The 21,266-nt window shown below is 39.6% G+C and overlaps 1 protein-coding gene across 5 annotated transcripts in view; it reads left to right on the top strand.

The window, feature by feature from the left end:
- CRIM1 (cysteine rich transmembrane BMP regulator 1) overlaps window positions 1–21,266 on the top strand; it is a 191,626-nt gene that overhangs the window by 104,178 nt on the left and 66,182 nt on the right. For all 5 annotated transcript variants that reach the window (XM_073214387.1, XM_073214406.1, XM_073214394.1 and 2 more), the window contains 2 exons: window positions 6,522–6,704; window positions 9,090–9,287. In XM_073214387.1, coding sequence (XP_073070488.1) covers window positions 6,522–6,704; window positions 9,090–9,287 — 381 coding nt within the window. The remainder of the gene's footprint in view (window positions 1–6,521; window positions 6,705–9,089; window positions 9,288–21,266) is intronic.

Here is a 21,266-nt window from a genome sequence, read left to right as displayed (position 1 = left end):
TCAGAATACATAATTCTTATTTTTAAAGAAAAGGAGCCTTCTGGACAGGGCTCCTCTCTTCTCACATGAAAACTTAAAGAGAGCACTGGGTGATGCAGTAGCTCACGCCCTCAGTTGCTTTCATGCCACCAGTGCAGAAACAGGTTTCCCGTGGCGGCTCTTCTCAATAAAACGCAAAAGCAAAATATTAAAATGCAACTCAGTGAAAGCAGTTCTCAGAGATCAGTTTAACACACAGCTGGAACCTAGATGCCTGCCACACTGTCTCTTAATTTTGAGAACTCCCCCAAGGATAGGAATAGATCTAGAAACTCTAGTTGAGGAGACAGTGGGTTGACTGGTAACGTAACTCAGCCATAGGGAGAAACGGAGATTGCATGCCAACACGCAGTTCCTCAGCTGCCATCCAGATGATCCAGAGACTTTATTATTTTAGTTTAAGGTAAGCACTCAAGTGGAAACACAAGATTTAAAGTGTTCACAGGGAATTTGAGAACTCCTGAGTTTTGAAAACCTTAGTATGGGTGAATAGATGGAGAGAACATTCTCCAGAAGTATTACTTCTTTTTTCAGGTTAGTTTGGTTCAGTTTGGTTTGGTTTTGGTGGTAGGGATGGGAAAGTTGCAAACCAGATTGTAACAGTTCACCATTGAATTCTGTGATGTGAGCCAAAAGTAGGACTTGTAAGGTGTTGGTTGAACAAGAACCCTGCTGTTTAGAAGCTAGAACAACAGGTGGTAATGAGGAGCTCCTTCTATGTGGATGAATAAGTCATCCAATTCATCACCCAGAAGTATGAGCTCCACAGCAGTGGTGCAGCAATCCTGGATCACCTTCAGAAAATGGTTCTGTATCTGCTCAGGCCCACAAACAAAAGTTTTATCATCAATCAGCTAGAGCTGAGTGATGGCCTCTGCCTTTAGATGGGCACATATATTCCATTTTATCAAAATAAACGCAGTTGTCTTAAACTGGCCCACCTCACATTCTGGAGGCATTTGGGTTCGAAATCTCAGGCACAGAATGTGAAAGTGATCATCTGGTTGCTTCAATATGATCAGTTGTCCAATGTATATATACAAAAATCTAAATAAAATGAAACATTTGGGTTGAGTATCATAGCCAGTAACTGACTCTCAAGCATTAGACACTAACATGTAAAATTGATCACAGGGGAGTCATACCCAAAGTTGGCTTGTATAACATTTTGGCCTCATTCCTGTTAATTAGAAAATTAATACAAAACATCTATTGAGAACCTATTGTCTATATGGCAGTAATGCTCAGTAATGTTTCTAGAGACATATGTCTACTTCTATAATGACAGGACACTTTGAAAGAAATATTCACTCAGCATGCATTTATTAACCACATTAGCAAAGCTATTTATTAGCCTTATCAAGCTAATTTTGCTTAAGTAATACAGTCTTTTGAAATCCTTTACAGGTACTGTTCCCTTTCCCTTATCTGTTGGGTGTACTCTAGCATACACCCGCCCCACCCCCAATAAAGAAAGTTTTTTTTTCACTTTCCAGGTATTTGGAAGCCCATGTACCCTGTCTTTACTGGGGTTATATCAGTTTGCTGTTGACTTACACAGAAATTTCCAGACATTTCCCATCTGTCATGCAGTTGTTTCTCTTGGCTTACTGTGTCTACCCACTTGGCTTCTATACAGCTCACGTACCTATACAGGCAAGGCGGTAGCTACAGGCAATGGCTATACAGGGAAGGTGTCAGCTATTTCCTACTGAGAAATTGAAGGCAAAAAGCAACAGAGTGTATCTATTTGGATATTTTTCTCCACTTTAACATTTGATGTAAAGTTCTACTAAAATTATATACCTATCACCATCTGCCAATCAGCATTATTTGGCAGACAGTAGAGGTTATTGAATCTGTGCTATAAGGCAGTTTTTCAGGAGTTCTGGAACATATTAAAAAGGGAAGAGAAGATTCCAGAATTTAGAAATATAAATTTTAATTGGGCAGACACAGAACACAAAAATCACTAAAAAAACAATTTTATGCATCTCTGCATTGAGAAGTACAAATTACCTAGTAACTTGTTTCTTTGTAATATTTATCTTTTCCACATTCACTTAAATTGTCCTCTTATAGAGGTAGTGGTTATCTATCTCCACATTGTTCTGAAATTCACTTCTAGCCCCAGTAGGTAAAGAAGTAAATCAGTATTGCTCCTCAAGGCCCACTGCCAGCCTTTTTAGCATACACTTTTTTGAAGAGTCTCTAAAAATTCTTCTCAGCATCAAATAGGGATTTCATTACATGGTGATGTTTCTTAACCTAAAGAATTGATTGTATTTTTTAATCTGTGTCTTGGGGACTCCCCATCTCTTTAAAAATTCCACTCGCTTGTTCTCTGTGTGCTAGCTAGTGAAACTTAACAGCCCCAGTCGGTTCATCAATCACTTCCCCACCCACTAACGCTTCTGCACACCCCACCAAAAAAATGAGTCCTTCTACAGCATCTTTATTCATAACCAGAGTCTTCCCTCCTCACTTCTTCAAATTTTGCCCCAAGATTGGTAGCTTCACCCAGATGGTAAATGTGGTTGATTAATGCAACTAAGTAATTAATATTGATTATTTTTCTTCACTTTGAATGGGTGCTCAGCATCTTGTTAGAAGACTGTTTTACCTTGCTCCTGGGCATGCAAGTTTTGATTCGTAAAAGCACCCTGTTTTCTCTGCTTTGGAACTTCTGGTCTGTCTGCTCAGTTCCTTCCTAGCTAAAATGTTGGCCAAAAGTATACAGAGGAATTCTAAACTATAATACAATCATTCTTTTTAAAATAACATTTTCTGAAAAAAGAAGTAGTGTGTCTAACCAGCACTAGGAAAGAGGTTCAAACATTCACATTCACTGCCTGTGTAAACAGGAATATAGCTGTCTCTCCCTAGTCACATGACTTTCAGCAAGTCACCTAATCTCTTTAAATTTCATTTTCCTAATCAAAAAAATGGATATTAATACTTGTTCTGTCTTCGTAGACTGGTGGAAAATCAAATGAGAAAGTCATTGACCTTAAGTATAATAACAAATTAAACATATTCAAATTAAAATACAGTAGAATTTTTAATTACTCCTCTGTAAATATTTTGAACATGCATGGTGACATATTAAGAAATGATGTTAGGACAGGAGTACATGAGGGCTCTCTTTATCTTAAGCCAGTTTTCTCCACCTTATTAATAAACAGGGTATATTAGTTCAGGAGAACTTTCTACAGCTTGGGATTATTTATATTTTACCAGCATTATTGAAATTCATACCATGCAGTTCACCAAGTTAAGCAATTCATATATTTCTTAGGGTATTCACAGTTTTCTAATCATCACCACAATCAATTTTAGAACACTTTGATCAACCCCCAAAATTTCCAAACTCATTAATAGTCACACCCAATGTCACCCCCAGGTCCCCAGTCCTAGGCAACTGCTAATCTGCTTTCTGTCTCTATAGATGTGCCTATTCTGGGCGTTTCATATAAATAGAGTCATACAATAAGTGGTCTTTTTTGACTGGCTTCTTTCACTTAGCATAATGTTTTCTATAGTCATTCATGTTATAGCCTATATCAGAACTTCATTCCTTTCTATGGCCAACAAATATTTTCACTGTAGAATATATCAGTTTGTTTATCCATTCATCAGTTGACGGACATTTAAATTGTTTCTGTTTTTTTACTTTTGTAAATAATGCTGCTATGAACATTTGTGTACAAGTTTATGTGGGCATATGTTTTCATTTCTCTTGGGTATATAGCTGGGAGTGGCATTGCTGGATTAAACAGTAACTCTATGTTTAATATTTTGAGGAGCTGGAAACTTTGGAAAATTGGAAACATTGTTTTGCAAAGCAGTGTCACTTTTACATCTTCACCAGCAATGTATGAGAGTACAAATTTCTCCACATCCTCATAACACTTGTTATTATCTATGTCTTTCTGGTTATAGCATTTGAAGTAGGGTCTCATTGTGGCTTTAATTTGTTTTCCTCTAAGAACTAATGATATAGGCATCCTTTCCTGTGCTTGTTGGCCATTTCTATATCTTATTTGGAGAAATGTCTGTTGAAATGTTTGCTTATTTTTCAATTGGGTTGCTTTTTATTGTTGACTTAAAGGAATTCCTTATATATTCTTGGTACAAGTCCTTTATCAAGTGTATGATTTACAAACATTTTCTCCCATTCTTTGGTTATCTTTTTACTTTTTGGTGGTATTCTTTGAAGCACAAAAGGAAATGAAGTCCAGTTTAACTATTTTTTCTTCTGTTGTTTATGCTTTCTGTGTCACATCTAAGAAACCGTTGCCTAATCCAGAGTCGCAAAGATTTACTCTTGTTTTCTTTTAAGAACTCCATAGTTGGAGCTGTTACATTTGTCATAGCTCTGTGATTCCTTTTGAGTTAGTTTTTGTATGATTCATTGTGGGCCATTGTCATTCTTTTGCATGTGGATACCTCTTGCCCCTCCACAACTTGTTGAAAAAACTATTCTTTACCTTCACGAATTGGCTTGGCACCATGTCAAAAATCAGTAAATGTGAAGGTATATTTCTGAACTCTGTCAGTTTCATTGAATTATACATCTATCCTTATGCTAGAACCACACTGTCTTAATTATTATAGTGCTATAGTATGTCTTGAAATCAGGAAGTGTGAGTCTCCAACTTTCTTCTTTTCAAGATTGTTTTGGTAGTTCTGGGTCCCTTGTATTTCCATGTGAGTTTTAGGACTGACGTGTCAGTCTCTGCAAAAGAACCAGCTAGGATTTTGGTAGGGATTGCTTTCAGTGTATAGATCGATTGTGAGGGATATTTTCATCTTAACAGTATTATCTTCCAATCTATGAACATAGATGTCTTTCCATTTATTTAGGCCATATTTAATTTCATTGAAAAATGTTTTGAAATGTTCAGAGTATGAGTTTTATGCTTTATTCAATTTATTACTAATTATTTTCCTTTTGATGCTTTGTGAATAGGATTTTCTTAACTTCATTTTCAGATTTATTGATAGTGTATATAGATACACAGTTTGAATTATAATATTACCCTGAAATCTTGTTGAACTTGTTTATTAGTTCTGATAGTTTTTTTAGTAGATTCTTTAGAATTTTTTTATGTAAGATCATGTCTTCTGCAGCTAGAAATAATTTTACTTTCTGATATGGGTGCCTTGTATTTCTTTTTCTTGCCTGACTGCCTTTCCTAAAATCTCCAGTACAATGTTGAATCAAAGTGGTAAGAAAGCATTCAGTCTTTCACTATTAAGTATTATGTTAGCTATGGGTTTTCATAAATGCCATTTATCAAGTTTAGGAATTTCCCCTTCTGTTCCTGGTTTATTGAACATTTTTCTCATGAAAGGGTATTGGATTCTGTTGAATGCTTTTTCTGTGTCTGTTGAAATGGTTTTGTAGTTTTTGTCTTTTATTCTATTAACATGCCATATTACATCAGTTGATTTGGGGATGTTAAACCAACTTTGCATTCTTGGAATAAATCCCACTTGGTCATGGTATATAATCTTTTTTTACATGTCACTGGATTCAATTTACTAGTATTTTTTTTTGAGGATTTTTCTATCTATATTCATGAGAGATATTGACCTATAATTTTCTTTTTCTTGTCATATCTTTGTCTGGTGGGAGTTCTTTTAAGTCAACCAAAATTAGAGATAAGGAGTGACTGTAAACAGTGTGTTTCTGGGCAGGAAAAAAAATTTTTTTTTAATCATTGTATCATTATTAGAGTTCTAAACTCAGGGCTCTTGAGTCTAGCAAAACATAACCTTGAAACACAGAGGAAGAGTACACTGTTTTAATTGCAGAACTACTGGTTTTGCTTCTGTCGTTTGCTAGATGTGTTACTTTGAGCAAATTTCCTAGGGTTTTTCTCACTTCTAATTCAGGATATCTACAACTAGATCTTTGTTATTGGGATTAAGTAAAGTACTATATATGTAGAAAACGTTTTGAGGCCAAGCTGTTAAAATGATAGGTTATTAAGCCAGTAGAAACAGAAAAGAATTTAGGAGAGAATGCTAGAATAATAGGAGAACATCACCTCCAAAAAAAGGCCTAAATAAATTTTGGGGCAGTCAAAACAAAACCTAATGTGGAGGTAGGCTCATTTATTTTAAGTAAGGATGATTTAACAAGACAAATGTAATCTCTTTAAAGCACGTTATCAGATATGTGAATTTCATGATCAAATGGTTACCTTTTCTGGGAAATCGGTGTAAACCAGTGTAGATTTTTGCTAAGGGGAATTTTGAAGGGCAGAGAGGAGGATGATGTATTTTGTTTTATTTTACTTTACATTGCTTTATTGCTTCTGTTATTTAAAAAAAAGATGCCAAATTTAGTAAATTGCCATCAAATTTTAACCTCCCGCTACCAGACAGAATTTTCTAGAGGCTGTCTGAAAACATAAAAGGACACCACTCAGAAATGACTTTGAATATGCCTCGTTTGTTTCAATTCCTTTTAGAAACAAAGCCAGCCTGTGTGTTCAACAATGTGGAATATCATGATGGAGATATGTTTCGAATGGACAACTGTCGGTTCTGTCGATGCCAAGGGGGTGTTTCCATCTGCTTCACTGCCCAGTGCGGTGAGCTGAACTGCGAGAGGTACTATGTGCCCGAAGGGGAGTGCTGCCCGGTGTGTGAAGGTAAGAAAAGGAGCTAATTCAAGATTAATAAGAATGTACATGGTTCAGAATTTTAATATCAAAACTGACCTAATTCAGTGTCGTCCAAAAATAGAAAAATATTGTAAAAGTTCCCTTTTTATCACATCGTTGTCTACCTTTAAGGACTTAGATAATGCCAAATGACTGTGTGAAGATACTTCCTCATATGCCCTGGGTGGCCTCATAGACAGTGGCCCCCTTCTTCCACAGGTCAGCGTGAGATTTCCTGGAAGTTCTGTCTGTTCCTCCCCTGCAGTTCTCACAGTTGCTTAGAAGGCCCAGGGACATTACTCTTCACCCTGACATTGGAATTCACCCCCTTCGCTCCTCAGATTGTTCAGCTAGGACAGACCAACCCTAGTCACTGACAAACTCAGCCCGTCAGCTCAGAGAGGAACTCACCCTGTTGTTCCCCTGCCTTTGAAAATGTGTGGTGGTGACACCAGTTCAGGTCACAGTCGAGTTCAGGTGTGGCTCTTGGCAGAGCTTCTCACAAGCCTGCTTTCTCTAAATCCCTCTCTTCCCTCCAGGAAGTTTTAGTTCCGTGTTCCTTCAATAGACTCTCCCCTCCATCTCTGACACTCATAAATAATAAGCATTTCAGAATGATAACTCTGAATGTCATCCACTACAACCCACACATTTTAAGGATTAGGAAGCAAGTTCAGAAAAGTAGTCACCCGTCTGAGTCTATAGTGAAGCCAGGAATGACACTTCCAGGCCTGACTGTGTCTCAGGTCTGCCCACATCACACCGTTTCCCCGGAAAGGAAGGTTGTGTGAGACTTCATGTCCTGACTGGGTCACAGACCTTCAGTCTAGAATCAGACACGTCAGTCATGAAGTTCACTCTGCCCTTATCTCTGCATGTGTAACAGGAGGACAAATGTTTTGCTATATTCAATATCTTTCTCTGTTTTCCTAAAATCCTTTTCTTTTCAATGTTTGAACTGTATTTGCCACATGATACTAAAATATGAAAATGTTTAAAGTGTACAAACTACATTCCTAACATTGAACAAATTAATAACGGCAAAGTCCTTTTCCCTGTTAGAAATTATTTTAGCCAACATAGGAGAAAGATGTTTTACCTTTTAGGTGTCATTGAGGACTTTTTAAAAATTACGTCAGATTTCTTACCGTCCCTATTGATTTGTTCCCTAGCTGTCCCCAGTTTGTGACTGTCTCTAAGACTATTAAGTGGTTGCTGTTGTAAAAACGTAGATGTGAACCTCTGTGTAATAATCATAGTGAGTTGTCTAGGCACCAGTCCCATTATGTCTCACTTCCTGGAATTCAGATCCAGGCTCAAAAGTAGAAATGAAGTATGCAGTGTATTATTTTTTATTAAGAAGTTTATAGTCTTATATAGCCCAGGTATGTTGGCCACTTCCATCTCTGGCAGATTGCCTTTCTAAAACTGTGACTGCATTATTTTAAATTTGGCCTTCTGACTTTCTAATAATGCCCTGTTACCTGTTTAGAATAAAGAGAACCAAACACAAAACTGCCTGTGCTTTCCTCCCAGCCCAAAAGCACTGGCTTACACAGGCCAGATTCTATGTGTCTGAAAAAGAAAATAGAGTGAATTATCAAGTTACACTCATTATAATGCTATTTGGGGAATTTGTATGCAGTATTTATGTCCTGGTCAATAACCCCAGAAGACTTTTTTTTTTTTTTACAGTAGCCTTGGATGCTTTTGTCCCCCAGCCTCAGCTGCTGTTTGGCTGTCCAGGTCATAGGGAAAAAAAAATAGGCTAGGTTCACAGGCTTCCTTCCAGAGCACAAGCAGTGACCGCAGTATGTTTACTGCCAACGTTGGCATGAACATGGCAGTGGCAGGGCCTGCTGTACCCCTCGGTATTGTCCACATTATCCTCCAGGCAGTATGAGATAGAGTTCATTTAGTCCTAGAAGTAACAGTATCACTCTGAGTTAGATGGGGACCCAGTTCTTTCCACTTTACAGTTGGTGAAATTGAGGTTCAATAAACGCTTTAATTGACATCTCAGAAGACATTGTCAGAGCCTAAAATGGAGCTGCATTTTCTAATTACAAAACCCACTGCTCTATCCACAAAGTGTTGCGACTTATGAAGTGATAACACCTGCACGTTGGTTTTTATGCCACAGATCTCTGCCCTGTCTGCAACGTCATGATGGGTGGACATAAATTCAGTATGACAGCTGCTTTTGCACTTCCCCGTAGAGGCACCTGATGCAACCCTGAGCATCTGCTGATTACAGCTGGAAAAGAGCTGCTGACAACTAGAACCTGCCTGGAAAAAAATGTCTCTAGGTGCAGGCAGAGATAAGATTTAGAATGCCCTCAGTCTTAACTCTGAGCTCATGTTTTCATTCAGATCCTGTGTATCCTTTTAATAATCCCGCTGGCTGCTATGCCAACGGGCAGATCCGCGCCCACGGAGACCGGTGGCGAGAAGACGACTGCACATTCTGCCAGTGCATCAATGGAGAACCTCACTGCGTTGCGACAGCCTGCGGACAGAGCTGCATGAACCCTGTGAAAGTGCCTGGGGAGTGTTGCCCCGTGTGCGAAGGTAAACCTTGTAGATTCTCATGAGTCCCTGGAGAATGTCTCATCTTGGATAAGCTTCTACCAGTATGTTATTGTTTGTATTTTATTTCCTCAGGCATAATGTCTGCTTCTTGCTGTTACCAGTTGCAGGAGCATTTATTATACTGCCAAAACTAATCATTTGGGGAAAATGTTGCAAATTTACAGTGAGAACAGTGTGGTCCTTATTTTACCACTGCCAATATCCTTATTTCAATACTTCAAGGTGTAAGAATACATACATTTTAATTCATCTCTAAGCCTAATTAACATCCAAAGGTCAACGCAATGAAATAAAATTGGAAATAGATTCAAGCATGGCATATTTGGCTTGTAATGCTTCCATAAGCCCAAGAGTACTGGCATCTAGAAGAAAAGCCCGCAGCCATCAGAAACAGTTTTTACTGCCTGGTGCTCTGACTCCGAGCACCTGTTTTACCTCTAATACCATGATGGCTGTGGCTTTCCAGTTCCTCTGACACCTTCACTTACGTCTTGGTCACATACATTAACTACGGCATTTCCTGTTCAGTGGGGAGGAACCGGAGGCATTCTGAACTAGTGTTTTTGTACCAACCCCAATTCTAGTCCATTTCCCCCATCCTGGGAAGATTCTTGGCACACTTAAGTCTGTCTTAGTCCTCTGTTCATGTCTGTTAGAACAGACAAGAGACTGAATATTTATACTGACAGATCCAGTAGAGAGTTTCCATCATTAAGAAGCATGTTTGCAAAGTAAAATGAACTAAAGCATCAAAAATTAATCCATGTTGAAGATGTATCCTTCCATCTTTTTAAAACAGCTATTAAAGAACTGACAGGTCTTTTCAGAAATTCAGTGAAGTTGACTAAGTCCTTTATCAAGAAGTCTTTGGCTTCTACCTAAATTTTAAGAAACAAGACTTCAGAGTTTGCCTGATTAGCTTCACTAACCTCTGAGGGGTTAGAATTATTAAAAACCTTTAAAGTCATACAAATATTTAAAGCTGGAGGACTCTAGTGCTATTGACATCACCAGTTCCCTCACCATTACTCTACTCCAGAGTAGCTGCCACACTCCAGAGCTTTATAGTTTCCAGATGATCACTTTTGTTAGAAATTACCCACCCCACCCCCTCACTCATATACTCCTCCCATCCCCTAAAGGCAACATTTCAGCGCTAGAAAAAAGTGTACCAAAAAGTGTATGATAATGTGCAGCCTGCTGTAGAGAAAGAGTGTCTTCTGAAGCAGATAGAGATAGGAATATCTCCCCCAAAATTAGGGATTGTCTATTGTTCACTTGAAATATTTAAGTGCATGTATGTGCATGATACTATACGAAAAGTTAAAAGCATAAACATATAATTCAGTAAACAGTAACCCTTTAATTTCACAAATCTTGAATCATAATTGAAAAATAGACTAAAAAAAACTTGTAAAAAAAAATAGGGCCTTTTCTCTGAAAGTAAAAGAAGGGAAGCATGTCCATCCATCGTAGTGAATGGAAAAGGGAAGCAGTTGGTAAACAGAAATATATGTACATGTGAAACTGACCTATATATTTATTTGCATCATGTAGATGATTGGATAGGGAATGAATGTTGGTCTGATACCTTAGAGTCTGGTCTCTGCAGTAACCCTGTAGAGTTTAATCCTGAACTGTTTGAGAAAAGAATGACAGTCTGGGTCAGCTATTAATGCAAAAAATTTTATTAAGAACCTCCAATAGTCCAAATACAGCATTGGACACAAAGATAAATAAGAGACAGCTCTTATTTAAATATCAAAGAAAATATTTAAGCTGTTTTAAATTAAACCAAGAAAAAAGGAATGTCCATATTCAGGTACTGTGGGGTAAGTGCTTTATATTTGTACCTGATTTCATTTAATCCTCACACCAACCCTGTGCTGAAGATGAAGAAATCGAGGTTTAGCAAGATTGAGGTATTTTCCCCCAAGGTCAGTTGCCATTATGTGGCTGAGATGGGATAAACAGGTTGGTCAAATTCAGCTACATTTTTGTTTGATTCCAGTGCTCCCAAATGTTATCTCAGTTTACTCATGCCCCTATTTCTAGTTCCCCTGTTAATTTATCTTAATCTCTGGCTTTTGGCCTTGTATCTGGGAGGGACAGAAGTGGGGTGGCTGGGAAGGAAATCATCTGTAGTTTCAGAGCTTCTTCAGGTGTTTCTGATGTGCTCTCCTACCTACCCTCTCCCCCCAGTTTGAGGACCTTGAGGAAGATGCCTGGAGACACATGTTGGATTTCCTTCTCAAGCCTTATGTCCAGGCTGCCTCTCTCCCTCCCAGAACTTGGCATCTTTATTTCAAGCTCTGTGCTGCTTCTGGTCTGCCTTCCTCTGTGCCTCCTTCACCACACTTACCTCTGTGCATTGAACCTTCAGAAAATTCCATTTTCTATTTCTCAAAGAACTAGTTTATCTTGTATTTCTTGTCTCTGTTTTTAACTAAATTAAGCAGTGAGTTTCCTATAAAATTGTGTTCACTGTGCAATAACTCTCATTTTAAGATGCAGTAGGAGGACAGAAAGATTCTTTTGGCATGGGAACAAAAAAGAGAATGATACTGAAAGGTTATTTATTAGTAATAATGAACTTATAAAATAATACAAAGAAAATGAAAATTACTGCTTAGTTTATAGGATCCAAAGAAGTCTCTGGAACTATTTGAAAATATTTTTCTCAACAGTTACTCAGTAGCATATTTGAATGAAATTTCAAGTGATTCTGAAATACCAGAAGATTTAGATAAAATAAGAAAGAAGCAAGGTGTTAATGTGTAATAAACAATTGGAATTATTTGGAGAAAAACAGAAACGCTGGTATTTATGCAGTTTATACACAATAAATTCCTCTGTGCACAATTGCATAACAAAAGTTGGCCCTCACCCTGTTATCTACTAGTCCCAAGATACATAATCAGAGCCTGAAATTAGATGAAAGGGCCCCACACAAGGATTGTGGTTTTAGATTTTTTCCTAAATAAATTACTGCATCACCAAATATGGGGTGTTAGGACCTGCAGGGGGAAGAACCTTGTGATTGTTGGTGTTACTATCCATACTTACCTTCTGAGTGACAATATCCTGTGCTTGGTCACTCCTGGAGGACTGCAGGTGTGAACCTGGGGCCCTGAAAGACTAGGCTGTTACTTGACAGGCTAACTTGATTCACAAGTACCTAAGTGCTTTTTAAATTGGCACTTAAGTACTCTCATGATTAAGTCTTACCAAGTTATTGTCAACACCCAATTCAGGTATACAGATAAGCCATCCTGGTCTCTAAGTCTGTAAGTGATTGTATTCTTATGTTCTGCTTTGCTGGCTTTTCTCTACATTGCCTCTTGTTCCTCAGTTGCATTATTTTTATTGTCTGGCCCTTGTAAAGAGCTAGGCTGGAGGTGCATGCAATAGCATATAAAGTTTGCATTTTAAGTGTACATATGGAAGATAGCACCATTTGCATCATCTTACAGCCCTTGATGACAGTAGCTGACGTTTCTCACACATGACTGTGAGTCAGGCTTACCTGCTTTAAGAGCATCAGCTCATTTTCCTCATAACTTCCCTCTTGCAGATACTATCATCCCAGTCTACCCTCATAGAACCCAAAGTTCAGAGTTCATGTGACTTGCCCAAGGTCATACAGATCCACAGTGGCGGAGTAGTGTGTCCCCAGAGCCTGGCTCAGAGCCCAGCAGGTGTACTGCCTCTGAGACCAGCAGTGCACTGGCCAGTAGCCTGGAAGAGGCTGCATCCGAGTGAACTAGGATTTACCATATTCTTTTAAACCCCTGAGATAGCACCTGACATGTAAGTAGGTGCTCAAAAGTTATTAATGAATAACTGCTGAGTGAGTGAGTTGGGGAGGGAAGGACTGGAGCAGATCACGGCCAAACTCCTCTAGAGAGCTCCTTGTTAGCTGAGGAAGGCAGCAGACCCTGATGAATGAGGTTCCCTTAACCAGAGCTGCAAATGCTTGACCCCTGATGAGTTGAAGGAAGAATAGCGTGGGAATGATATTTGAAAATACACTTTGAGAACAGAAAGCAGGATGCTCTGTGAAGTGTGTGTGGCACACGTAAGCCCAGATGTCTTCAGGTGAGTTGGGGTAGTGAGCTGTAGATTGACGGCTCGCCCTCCTGAGGGGCACTTTGCTCTCGACTCCCTCTCAGGGGCAGCCATGGGGACCTTCCAAGACTGGTTTGTAAACTGTGGTTTATTCTCAGTTCAGCCCCTAAAGAACAGAATCACAAAGTTGAAGTGGGATTCCCCAGACCCTCCCCAGACTAATGCTCCCTATTACATTTAATATACTGCTTTTAAGACCTGCCTGTGAGTGGATAGGTTATTTCAGCTAGAATTTTTTTAACGTCACAATTAGGTATTGGGAATAATTGGCTAGTTTGTTTTCTAATAACATCAGGTATACATGCTTCCTAAGATGATTCTTAATGTCAGAGGGACCCTAAGAACAGACAGAATGCCATTTTCCATTAAAAAACAAACAAACCTGTTTGTTTTATAATTAAAGGTAAGATAAGGTGTTGGGGAAGGAACTTATGGCTGCAAGGTATACATGACATGACCACGATGACTGAGTAAGAAAAATGCAAGATATGTGAACAGGTGTGAGGCCAGCATTACACCTTATCTCGTGCATCACTTGGCTCTGACACCTGATGTAAGAGATAAGGCTTTCATGCCACTTAGAAGCCTTGAAGTCAGGCCTGTCTGGTGTGCTGTCTCTTCTTGGGGCTGGGGCTGGACCCCACCCAGGGGGCCGCTGTGGCCTGGGTGTCCCCGAGGCCCCGTGCAGACAGTCTCCTGCTGGGAGTCCATGGTTTTCAGGACCTTGGGGATTAAAGAGCCAACGCCAGAGTATCACTTTTCAAGAGCTAGGAACCACATAGGTGGTATTCTACAAATGTGATATAATGAGTTATAAGAAAAACATATTTGCTCACTCATATGACCAAATATATATTTCCCAGGTACATTTGGTCTTCATCCACAGTTCCTGAAAACACTGCAGTCTTAAAGGTGAAATGGGTGTCTGTCATGTTAATGAGAGACTTTTGGACCCCACCCAAGGACAGGGGCTGGAGGCTGAATCAGCCAATGGCCAATAACTTAAGTCATGACTATGCAATGAAGCCCTCACAAACTCCCCTCCCTCCGCCTCCCCCGACCCAGAAGAGCTTCTCTCTGCTCTGCTCTGCCTGCTCTGCTGGGTTGGGTCCTGCTTCTTGGTGGGAGAGGACTTCCATGCTTGGGGAACCAGGACACCACCACGTGCCACCAAGCCAGACCCCAAGCTACACAAGGAGAGAAGCTCCTTTATTGGGGACCTTGCCCTGTGTTGCTCTCCATCTGGCTGTTAACTGGTATCCTTTACCAAACTGTTAAACATAAGTGTTTTCCTCAGTCCCGTGAGCCACCCTAGCAAATCAGTCAAACCTAAAGGGGAGGCCATGTTGACCTCCAATCTGTAGCCGGTAGGCCAAAAGCACAGGTAACAGCCTGGGGCTTGCAACTGGCCTCATCTTAGGAGTTGGGGGTGGAAGGCAGTCCTCTAGGACGGAGCCCATAACCTGGGAATCTGGTGCTGTCTCCAGGCAGATAGCATCAGAGTTGAGTTGATTTCTCCAACACCCAGCTGGCATTCATGAATTGCTTGGTGTTATGTGTGGGAAGACCCCCCTCGCACATACTTAGACACATCGGAATTGGGTCTGGGAACCTGAATGACATTACACTACTATTACTGCTGTGTATAATACTGTTGCTGGTATATATATATATGTATGTAGGAAAAAAAGACCATTGCATTTGGTGTTGGATGAGTGGGATTCACAACCAAGTAACACTATTATGATCTGGGTTGCCAGTAAATAAATTCCATGCTGTGGTTGGGCAAATAGGTAATTTCCTTTCTACTATTTCTGTTTCTCTGAACAAAAGTGAAGTCCATTTTCCATCTCAGATAGGAAATCAAGGAGTTATGTGTACATTGCCCAAGATGGATAATGGGTTTATATATGAGGGTCCATCATATTATTCTATCTACTTCAGTACTTTTTAGATTTTTTCCCCAATAAATAAGTGTTATTTATAAAGTTATTATCTGAAACTGAGCTGAATTTCAGGCAGTCCTAATAATTCTGCTAACCTGGACTTAACCAACTCTTAAGGTGGAAGGATAAAAGACCACCTGTACATGAATCCTTTCTAATTCAGTGTATTCAGGATGGAATGTGATTGAACCAGGCAGTCAGCTGTCTTTCTTCTGTTGCCTGGCCTTCTTGGATCCCTTACTTGGGGAATGTTGGTCCTACTTGGGACAGTGTAGAAGAAAGGGCATTAGGCATTTCTTGACCTGTGTGGATTTAGTAAGCCACTTCTTTAACAGTTCACCCAATAGATTGGCTGATGTCTGTGAGCTGTCAAATACACTATCCTCTTCATCAACCCAAATTTTTATAGGAACACTGTATTTCCCATAAATGCTAATGGTATAATTTGAATCAAGCCACCCTTCAAATGAACTATCTCCTGGGCTGCCAGAAAAGTCTGTACCAGGCACATATCTGGGTGGGAATTCCTTGAAACAAGAAAAAATGTTTCCAGCCCTGCCCATAACACTTCCTCACCAAACAGTATTTCAAATGATTAAGCTACTGCTTCTGTGGCAAGGAATCAAACATAGTTGGACTGATCCAAGAGGCGGTGAAGTCAAAGACGCCACAGGAACACATGATACTAACATTCTGGTGCATAACAGGAATCAAAACTCAGCTTATGGGTGGTATTGCTTCAGTGCCATATTCTATGCTATTATTAGTAGGCCAAGAATAATAAAATATTCGTAATACCTCAAAGACTGTTAGGCATGTTGTTTCATCCTTTAACTCTAAGTATCCTGGAAACTAGTTCCATAAATGGAAATTAAAATATAGCACAGCCTGGTTTTTTTTGCTTGTCCAAATAAGGTCATATGTTGGGTAACAAATGCATAGTAGATGACTGTGTTAACCTAGATAGGTCTTTAAGCATCAGAAATTTTTCATGGGTGAATTTCATAGTATTATGATTTTATCTGGTAATTTAAAATACCTTTAAGTCTTTCAAATAGTGTTAGAATGTTACTCTTCAGAGCTGATTCTGAAACACGTGGTTAGAAAAACCTCTGCCACTGATTTTACAGCATTTAGTTGTCCCAGCTGTTAAGTATTTCCTTGTTGAAGTGGCCTGCAAGGGGCAGGTTCTTTATTTCCCCTGCTGCCCACTTCCCATACCTAAGAGGGCATTATTGCTGGGAGTCTCATACTTTTCCTACTAAGATAATAATTGAATCTAATAGTTCAGACTTGGGCCTGCTAATTTTCATCTAATCAACAGAGGCAGGAAAACAGTCTGGAATGCCAACTATGTGAATGAAAAATATTTAGTCATTCTTGAAATGATAGGAATGTTTTTCCAACAAGCTTAAATAAACACAATCTCTACTGAGACTGTGTTAAACTTTTTTTGGATAAGAGACAACTCTTAGGCAACCAAACAGAAGTTAATGAAGGTTATTAAGAGACATGCCCTTCAGAAAGGCTTACAGACTTTAAGAAGAAAGATTCCATTTTCTTTATGGGACAGCCATTGGCCAGAAGTAGCAGAATTTATTTCCCTTTAGCTTTTTTCACCTTAATAGAATTTAACATTTTAACGACTAATCACGTTTCCTAGCTTTCAAGAAAGCTTTACTTAAATATGCTTATTTAGACCCTCTCATTTTAAAAGCTCCTCTTATCTCCTTCTATGATTTGCCTCAGTTCTAAGGATTAGTCTCAACACACCTGTTTTTAAAGAACCTGCCAGAATGTTTCCTATGAAGCTTGTTTTGTTTATTCCCACCAATACAAGACCAAGTATAAAGTAATGAAATTATTTCTACCAAGATTTACAAATCCAAGGGAGGTTTTTTCCTTTCAAAATAGTTATAGGGAGAACTATATAGTTATTGCAGAAATACAATCATCCAGGATATTTTTGGTACTTCTCCATTGACACTGCTGTCAGACTTGGATCAGATCCTTTTGAATATCCATAGCTTTGTAAACCCCTGACTTTAAAGGTTTATCAGACAATAAGAAATAGTCAGTCATACCCATCTAAATCTAGCAAAGAAGGTGGATGTTCTAGCTGGGTTAAACTGTTCAGGGGAAGCAAAAAGTGACAGTAAAATAAGACATTTTGTCTTCTATGATATAGTGAGAGCAACTCTGAAGAAAAGTTTCAAATAGAATTTTAACATGAATAGCATTTTATTTTTAGCACAGGCACATAGCCTCCAAAAACGAGTGCTTTTAGCAATAACACTTATTGTAAGTATAATTCCTGGTGTGTTTATTTTTTTTTTAAATCAATTCACTTACTACATAGTGTTTTTATAAGTTTTTGGGGCTACAGGCATATATTTAAATGGTCATATATTGAATTTTTGGGAAAGTGCAGGAGCTTTTTTCAAACATACTTTCAAATAAATACTTTATAAAAAAAGAAATAACTTTTAAAAGGCGGTGATTCTATATAATTCATTTTTAATGTTTCAGGTGTCTAGCTCCACTTTTAATTGTACCATTTTAAACTATTGAATTGCATCATCTTAATTTATCTTATAAGAACAATATAATTTCACATTGTTTAATACATAGATTAACTTTAGAGGGTGAGCTGTAGAGATAGTGCATAACCCAGCAAATTGTTTTAAAAGGCCCTGTTAGAAGGATTTTCTTTGCTGCGTCAATCTGACTGTTGAAGATAAATGTCCCTCAAGGATATAAAATGTCTGCTTCAATATTATTCAAAATAACAGGATAGACTGAAAAAGTAGAAATGTTTACTAAAAACATCTCTTGATCATTTCTGGATCTCCCATCACAGGTGGTTCCTGAGGGTGGCAGGAGCTGGGTCATAACCGCATCCTCCTCTCAGTTTGTGACTCCCAAATGCACACCGTATCCATGAGCATGCAGAACGGGAAATCTGTTAACCGGGGGATCCAGCAGTGCCACATTTTGGTCTAAGGGTCATACCGTCAGTTTGATCTAAATTTGATATGGGATGAGTAATAAGAAGAGTTAGTACTTTTCTGATATTCATCAGAAATACAAGGGGATGGTGATGCATAGCGATTTACACATTTTAAATTTTGATTTGCATTATTAGCAGTTTGAGCAAATATTTATTTACCATGTATGTCTGCAGGATACCTGCTTACAAATCAAGTGAATTTGTTATTTTCACATCAGAGAGATTAGCTGGATTTATCATGTTTGTTGGAAACGGAGCCCAGTTCAGGTCTCCAGACTGTTGGAGACCACAGAATTTAATACTAGCCTCCAATCAAAACTAAGATTCCATTCAAGGCTCTGGCTCTTATTTTGCAGCATCATTGAGAAACAGAACTAAAAATGCCCAGGGAAATTCTAAGGCCAACGAGCACTTGGTTGTCGGGGACCCTGAGAGTCATAATCAGTTTGAGATGTCCTCAGGCCTTGCATATGGAGAAGGATTAGCAAGCTCAGAACTTTTCAAGACCACGAATATCTCATGATTTCTAGGAACCAACTTTTTAAAAGAGTCCATGGAGATTTTAGGCCAGGTGAACTCAGTATGGATGCGCCACAGTCCTGTGGCAGAGACACAGAGGATATTATCATTCGAGTGAAGTGTCCGCATTTAATTGTTACGAAGGTACTGGTTAAGCGATCTGTTTTCACTGACATGAGCTTCAGATCACTGACACACTGAAACTAAGATTGACTGTTCAAAGACAGTTAGAGACGTCGACCCGTGTGTCCTCTGTCAACTTGAAGTGGTAGAAGTCCCAGCAAAGCCACCAACATAGAACAGATTCTGCTGTGATGAGTTTGCCTTGTCCCCAAACATCCAGTGAGGCACCCATAGTGAGAGAGGAAGAATGGGGTCAGCCAGGCTCACAGAATCATTGTTGTTGATCACACTGCATAAGCCAATTGTGAAGAGATTTCTGTTCTCTTCGGGATACCACGAACCCAGTCAGAATGCGAAACAATGATACCAGACTGCTACTCAGCAAATGTGAAAGGCACCAGTGGCTGGTCACTAACGTGCTCCAAAGCTTACCAGACCATAGGAAAGGACACTGGGGACCCATCCGCATCCCAGATGCTTTTCATGTTGTCAGTGGAGAGAGAAAATGATGCTTAAGTTAGAATAGACAGGGTTCAGCATGCCAAACCAGTTGTCATACCATTTATCAGCTGAACATTTGAGACCTGCAAAAGGACACATAATTCATTTCCTCGGCTATCATCTGAGACCAGTTCTAGCTCTAGCAGGCAGGATAGTCATTCCAACAATAGCCACAAGTAACATTTGTGGAGTCCTTGGAGTTGATAGGAGAGTGCTCTCTTTCCGGTCTGCTTTGAGCCCTGCGGTGATACCCAGGCAGAGATAGTGGGCGCTCCTGTTCTGTAAAGCCCAGGGTTGTTCCGCACCATGTGCAAGATAATGAGAGAAGATGGAGGGACTCAAGCTATGTCTTCTGACCCCAAGTCCATGCCCTTGGCATTGCTTCTCTTTAGACACCACCCCTTCACCCCCCATAGGAACAAAAAGGAGAGGACAGTAAGACAGTTAATATGAAAGAACTTAATCATCATGACTCAGATCCAAAAAGCCACTCTTGCTCCTGGCTCCATTTCCTTGCCGAAACCCAGTTTCTGTTATTCTGACCTTTTATGGCCCAGCCTTTGATCCAGGTTCTTTTCCTGAGTCTGTGCCTGGTATTTTGACCTTGTTTGACCTCCAGGAAAGCTAGCTTCCCCTTCCCCGTCCTGTTACCCTACCTAGGGGTAAAGCGCCACCCGAGAGCACTTCGCTGCCTCCGCTGTGTCATCCTCACACTTACCCTCTGCCCAGGTCCATCATATCTGGGCCCTGGGCCCTGACCAGTGACACTCACATCCCCACTGAGTAACATGAGTGGGCTGCTCAGCTCCCCTCGGTGTGCCGGGTGCTGAGATACCATCACCAACACTTGTGCATTCTGGTCCTGATGTTTGCGTTTTCTCCCTCTGATTCTTGCCCGTCTTTTCTTCATCATGAGGTAAACTTGCCCAGCAATTGGCAAAAGTGCCCATCCTTCCTCCACTATAAGATGAGCTGCTGAACTGAATGACTACCCAGCTATTTTCGAGACTGTTTTAATAACACTTTATTTGTTTAGCACCATCAAGGAATGAAGTAGTTCCAGAAGTGAATTCTCCAGATAATTGAAATTTGGGGTGTCAGATTTTATGGTAAGAGTTTGGAAGGGAGGCCTCTAGTGCTTTGTGTACTTTCGGGCCCCCTCAAGCCAGAAATACAGATCATAATTCAACCCATTTTAGGCCACTGAGTATCATCACTTACTGTCTCATTTTGGACTGCTTGAGTTGAGGGATTTTTTACTCTGTTTTCACTTTTATTAATGTCTCCGGTTCACAGCAGCCTTCTGATCTAGCTTGCTGTGTCAGGGAGCTCATTTATTGAGTGCATACTATGTATATGGAACTGCAGCAGTGATGAGAAGCCTGAGGAACTTACTGTCCTATCCTCCAGAAGTTAGGATATTAGTGACTCAGCCTCTTAGGGGCAGTATTGAATGGGGAGGGGTCTTCTTTGTCAAAAAGCATGCCCAACTATAGGTGCTTAGATGTCTTCTTTCTTCTTTGTTCATTCATTGATCACTACTGTTGTCCAAGTACTCTATTAGGTACTGAGGTTGTAAGCCATGAATAAACCATTGTACCTAATGTGAGGTCCCTTACTCCCTGGTCTGCAGCCATTTCCCACAGATTTGAGTTGAGATAACGAAATTCTGACCATCTTATACCCCCCAAGTTGAATATAGCTATGAAAATGTGCATGAACACACACAAT

The sequence above is a fragment of the Manis javanica genome, chromosome 1 (genome assembly GCF_040802235.1).
Source record: "Manis javanica isolate MJ-LG chromosome 1, MJ_LKY, whole genome shotgun sequence".
Classification (NCBI taxonomy): domain Eukaryota; kingdom Metazoa; phylum Chordata; class Mammalia; order Pholidota; family Manidae; genus Manis; species Manis javanica.
This window is presented reverse-complemented; position numbering and strand designations above follow the sequence as displayed.